The following is a 4,882-nucleotide window of genomic DNA, read 5'->3' as shown; positions in this document are numbered from 1 at the left end:
GCTCAAAGTTTTAGTCCCAAAATCGTTAGTTTGGGCACTTTTTTCCTTTAGCCCAAAAATTTCAAGCTCAAGCTCAAATGGCAAAACCAAAAGAATAGGCCCAAAGTTTCAAGCCCAACAATGAAGGGGTTGAGTAGACATACTTTGTCTTCTCTGTCTTGTATTGAAGGGTCCCAAGGCCGAAGCTTGAGGACCACCCTCCGACTCTCAAGTCAGTCTAAGACTCATCATAATAGACATGTCTATCAAATGTAGTGTATATGAGAGTATATAGAGGAAAGATCATTCCCCATACAATACGTGCACTCTCCATTTACATATCAACAACTAAAGTTCACAAAATTCTTACAAGCATACAAATAAAACAAAATTTAAAAATATTTGGCAGCCCTATTGTTGCAATTTCTCTTTCAGACCTCCAAGAGGCCCATAACTTTTTGAATTTGACCCCTGTTGACTACAATTACAGCTACTATTATTGAGATTTTGACCACAATTTAGACACAAACCTTTGCACATTGGGTCACATATAGCATTGATCTTTATTTCCAGATGAACCATATCTCTTATATTCTTGGATATATCTATCGATTTCTCTTCGGGTGGGAAATACAGCCAGTCATCTAAGTCAACAGACTCATCGTCATCATCTCCTTGTTCACTTTGGCCATAAATTACTCCCATATTTATGATTTCCGGTTCTTGTATAGGCTCTTCGGTTAGTACAAGCGAGAAATTGGAAAACACGCAATCAGCAGCCGGTCCACCGCACCTTAAATCGAACACAACAAAAAAACACTAATTTATCAATCTACATATAACCACAATTGTATTAACATAAGTTTCAAGAACAGATAGTTACCTATTGCACCCAAGGGTTATGACCGTGCGTATGATCCCATCAAGCTTCAAGTTCTGTTTCTTCCGGGTTACATCGATGGATATCAAGACAGGTGTTCCGTGTGGAAAATCCTTAACAGACTTTGTGACGCGTAAGCCCATCAAAGAGGCCCGAGATTTTGAAACTTCGGTTGAAAGTTGTCCTAATCCCAATCTTTCTAAGGTTGTGCAATACTCAAGGTGAGAGATTGAAGGGTTTCTTTGGTACAAAATTGCCCCTTCCCAAGGTGAATCTAATTCATCAACATCTTGATCCATCCACTCATCTTCCGTAACGTTTTCATCACTAGCGAGCTCGTAGTTGGAGTTTAATGATTCTCTTGTTTTAAATTCCAAGCGTGACTTATGTTTTAGAATCGTTGTTGATCTGTGCTTATTAGCAAATAAGTGTTTTTGAAGAATGTTGCAGTGGGTAGATTTGTAACACGGATGTGATAATGATGTTCGCGGGATTAGAAGGCGGGGTGCCTTGACATTATTAACATAAAAGCAAGGTGTCATGAAGGAAGAAGATAGAATGAGAGGCATTCTCGACTTTACTTTTATGCAACTCCCAATCTTTAAGTTATGCTGCCCGATCCCGAAGGAAGATTCAAAAATATAATGAATTTTTTCGGTATTCAAAAGTAAAGTATGCTACTGACTAAAATGTACTGAAAATTTATGAAACTGGGACACTTAATTGAGCAGGGTTATGTGGAACTCATGTTGCCAATGGTAACAAACAGCTCCTGTAAGATGATTCAACTCAGATCAATAACATATGTAAGATATGAGAAGCAGCAAAATTTATGTGTTACGCAAAAGATACATATGTGTGAGACTAAGGTATGTGTGTCAGTGTGTGTATTTTGTATCTCTATGATTGATACAAAATACAAGAGATTGCCTCCTATCTATATCTTTGTTGTCAAGGCTCACCTAAGCACCTGCGGCGCCTAGGCCCAGCGCAGCCTTCTCGCTTCGCTTCAAAAGCCCCACTTTCAAGACCTCAGGCGCCTTTTTCAGGCCAAGCTCCAACAAAATTCCAACCAAAAATCGTCTGAACAGGTCTGAAACAAGCCTAAACTGGCCCTAAAAAGGCTTAAAAGATGTCTAAAAAGGCCTAAAAGATGTCTAAAACCCCTAAAAAAATATTTTTGTACTGTACGCCTCGCCTAAAAAAGCGTCCCCTTTTTAAGCGCCTTGCACTGAGGCCGACGGCTCACCCTTTGTGGCTTGCGCTTAGTTAACTACTATATCATGATAGGAGCAAAAACCAACTAACTATAACAGAATACAGCTGAAAATATAACAGAAAAATAAATAAGATATAATATAATCACTTTAATAACAAGATTAACTTGTGTAAACTGTGAAATCTATACAGAACAGTACAGCATATAGGTTCAAAACTTTTTAAGTGTAGCTGTTACTTCCTAAATTCAAATTGAGCATTTCTCAAAGCAGATTCCAATTATATATACTAGCTTTAATTTTCACTTATTTCCTATATAGCCGACGAGATAAACGGGAAAACAGAACGAGATTGCTTCAATTGGAGCTAAATTTATTTCAATTCATCATAATTCATAAAAAAAAAAAAAAACAAGAAAGATAGATTAAATAATGTTCGATGCATTCATATATATATCATCTATGTCGCAATGAAACCCTAGACGATGATATTAGAGATAACGAGAGAGAGAGAGAGACAGTACCTGCAATTGGTGCTGTAGGGAGGCAAGGTTTAGGAGATTGGATTGTATTGTAGCCCCCGAATGAATTATATGTGGTTCGAAAATTCCTTTACCCAAACAGGGTTCTAAGTTCTAACTTTTGGTGTTAGTTTTATCCGAAGGATAAATTACTCTTTTCGTCATTTCCTCATGTTTGTATCTAACTAGTAGATGCCCCGCCCGCGTTGCAGGGCGAGTGCCGAATAATTCTCAATCAATTAAAAAAAGACAACTATAATTTTCCTAGGGAAAAAAAACAAAAACGATGATAAGACCGTAGTAAACCAACTAAAACAAAAAACCTTTATAGTTTTAGTAAAAAAAACTAAAACGATGAGAAAAACATAATTTTTAACTGAGGGCCAAATCATAAATTTAATTCGGGGACAAATTGTAAACTAAATGGACCAACGGGGGAGTGCCAGGAAGTTGCCGGCACGACTGTAATTTTACACTGGGGGCAAAATTGTAATGTCACCAGGAAAACAAACAAAAACGATTAGGAAAATGTAAAGTTAAGTTGAGGGTAAAATCGTAACTTGGCTGTGAGAAAAAAAAACTAATGTCAAAACTATAAATTTATAAGGGGCAAAATCGTAATTTTGAACCGAGGGCAAAATCAAAATTTTTAGTTAGGAGTAAAACGGAAATTTTTTTTTAAGTGGGGGTAAGAACATAATTTTGAACCGATGGCAAAATCGTAATTTTAAGGAGAAAAAACTAACGGCAAAAATGTAAAATTAAACGGGGCAAAATCGTAATTTTTAACCGAGGGCGAAATCGAAATTTTTAGCTAAGAGTAAAAGCGCAAATTTATTTTTAAGTGGGGGTAAAAACATAATTTTATATTGATGGCAAAGTCATAATTTTAAGGCGGGACAAAATCGTAAATTTGTTTGGCCAATAAGGGAGTGTCAGGCAGGTGCCTGGCACTGTTGAGCCTGACGCCCATTTCACCCAATTGAACGGATAACCTTTAAATTCAATAATTACAGTTACAATTCTTTATTTGCAAAGTACGTCCTTTAACACTAATCTGGTTACATTTTTTTGTTAAGTTTATCCACTTAAGGGTATTTTGGTCAATTTATACTTTTATTTAAATGTTTAATAAATAAAACAAAAAAATGCATATAGATATCATCTTCCCCAATTTTCTAACCCTAAAACCCTAACCACCACGCCTTAACAGTTTAGAGGCAATGTTTGACCGATTCAGATTAGAGGTCTTAAACATTCAGACTCGGTAAAATACTTAATCATTCAGAGGCAAACGCCTAAACCATTCAGAAATTTGCTCGCGAAACAAACAATCTGAACCATTAAGTGTTGAACCAGTAAGAGGTCTGAACCATTAACTTACCACAACCATTTAAGAATAATTGATGGCCCATTAGGAAGAGAGACACCAGTAGCGGAACCACTTGGGGGAACCACTTGATGATATCCATCTCCACTAGCAATAATATCTATACACCAATTCAGGAGGAAACCCAATAAATCTGGGAAATCGAACCCAAGACCTAATGTCTCTAAGCCTTATCCAACCCCAAAGATACTATACCGTTAGATCACGTGTCCTTTTTCTATAAATTGTAGTATTTCATTCCAATGACCAGGGTAAATTACATAAGGATACCATGTGTCCTTTGATAAGAAAATTTTAAATATAATAGAGAGGGGTTTATAATTGCATGCATGACTAACTCTTACGGATCCGTTGTAATATAGATTAACAATGTCAAGAGTCCGAGCTAGTACACTAGACTACAAGTTAATGTTGAAGACTAGCTTGGTGAGTTGGTGTTATAAAATCTAAAAACATTTCATACATCATTACCATATAGAAGATGAAAGTTCTCTTTTATATGTAAATAGTCCATGCTCTTGACAATTATCTTACCCTCCACTGGCCGAATTGCAAGTTAAAACTCACCAATTATATGAAAAGTTGGATAGTAGTATAACAGAATTGGCTAATATGCAAATTAGCAATTTTTGTGTTTAACACAAGTATACAACACGACTGCTGCCAAGACCGAGCGTGCCACAACGGCACAACCACTACATTCCAACTTCTTTAAGAAAATTTAAGAGCCAAACATGATTTTTCTTCAACCAAATGCATGCATCTCAAGGCTATTTCTCGGTCAAAGGGCGACTTTTTTTAGGTTAACGTGGCCATATGAGTGATTTTCCAGGTATAATATGATTGCAGTACGCAGGAAGCCTGTTCTGGTCAGGGGAGGAGCTTAGTGGGAACC

At 36.7% G+C, this 4,882-nt stretch overlaps 1 protein-coding gene across 1 annotated transcript; it reads right to left on the bottom strand.

The window, feature by feature from the left end:
- Window positions 1-252: 252 nt before the first annotated feature.
- On the bottom strand, window positions 253-2,736 carry LOC110864925 (large ribosomal RNA subunit accumulation protein YCED homolog 1, chloroplastic). The gene is made up of 3 exons (XM_022114093.2): window positions 2,601-2,736; window positions 863-1,631; window positions 253-772 (listed from the first exon to the last, which is right to left on the bottom strand). The coding sequence occupies exons 2-3, from the start codon at window positions 1,426-1,428 to the stop codon at window positions 391-393; spliced, it is 948 nt and encodes a 315-aa protein (XP_021969785.1). The 5' UTR covers window positions 1,429-1,631; window positions 2,601-2,736; the 3' UTR covers window positions 253-390.
- Between the last annotated feature and the right edge of the window lie 2,146 nt (window positions 2,737-4,882).

This window comes from Helianthus annuus, chromosome 6, assembly GCF_002127325.2.
Source record: "Helianthus annuus cultivar XRQ/B chromosome 6, HanXRQr2.0-SUNRISE, whole genome shotgun sequence".
Lineage (NCBI taxonomy): Eukaryota > Viridiplantae > Streptophyta > Magnoliopsida > Asterales > Asteraceae > Helianthus > Helianthus annuus.
Note: the sequence above shows the minus strand (reverse complement) of the source record. Positions and strands in the feature narration are given on the sequence as shown.

Excerpts from the sequence above, each read along its gene's own strand:
- LOC110864925 (XM_022114093.2), bottom strand. The coding sequence starts at position 1,428 with ATGCCTCTCATTCTATCTTCTTCCTTCATGACACCTTGCTTTTATGTT. Across the intron at positions 773-862 it reads ATAACCCTTGGGTGCAATAG|GTGCGGTGGACCGGCTGCTG; the intron begins GTAACTATCTGT and ends GTTCGATTTAAG.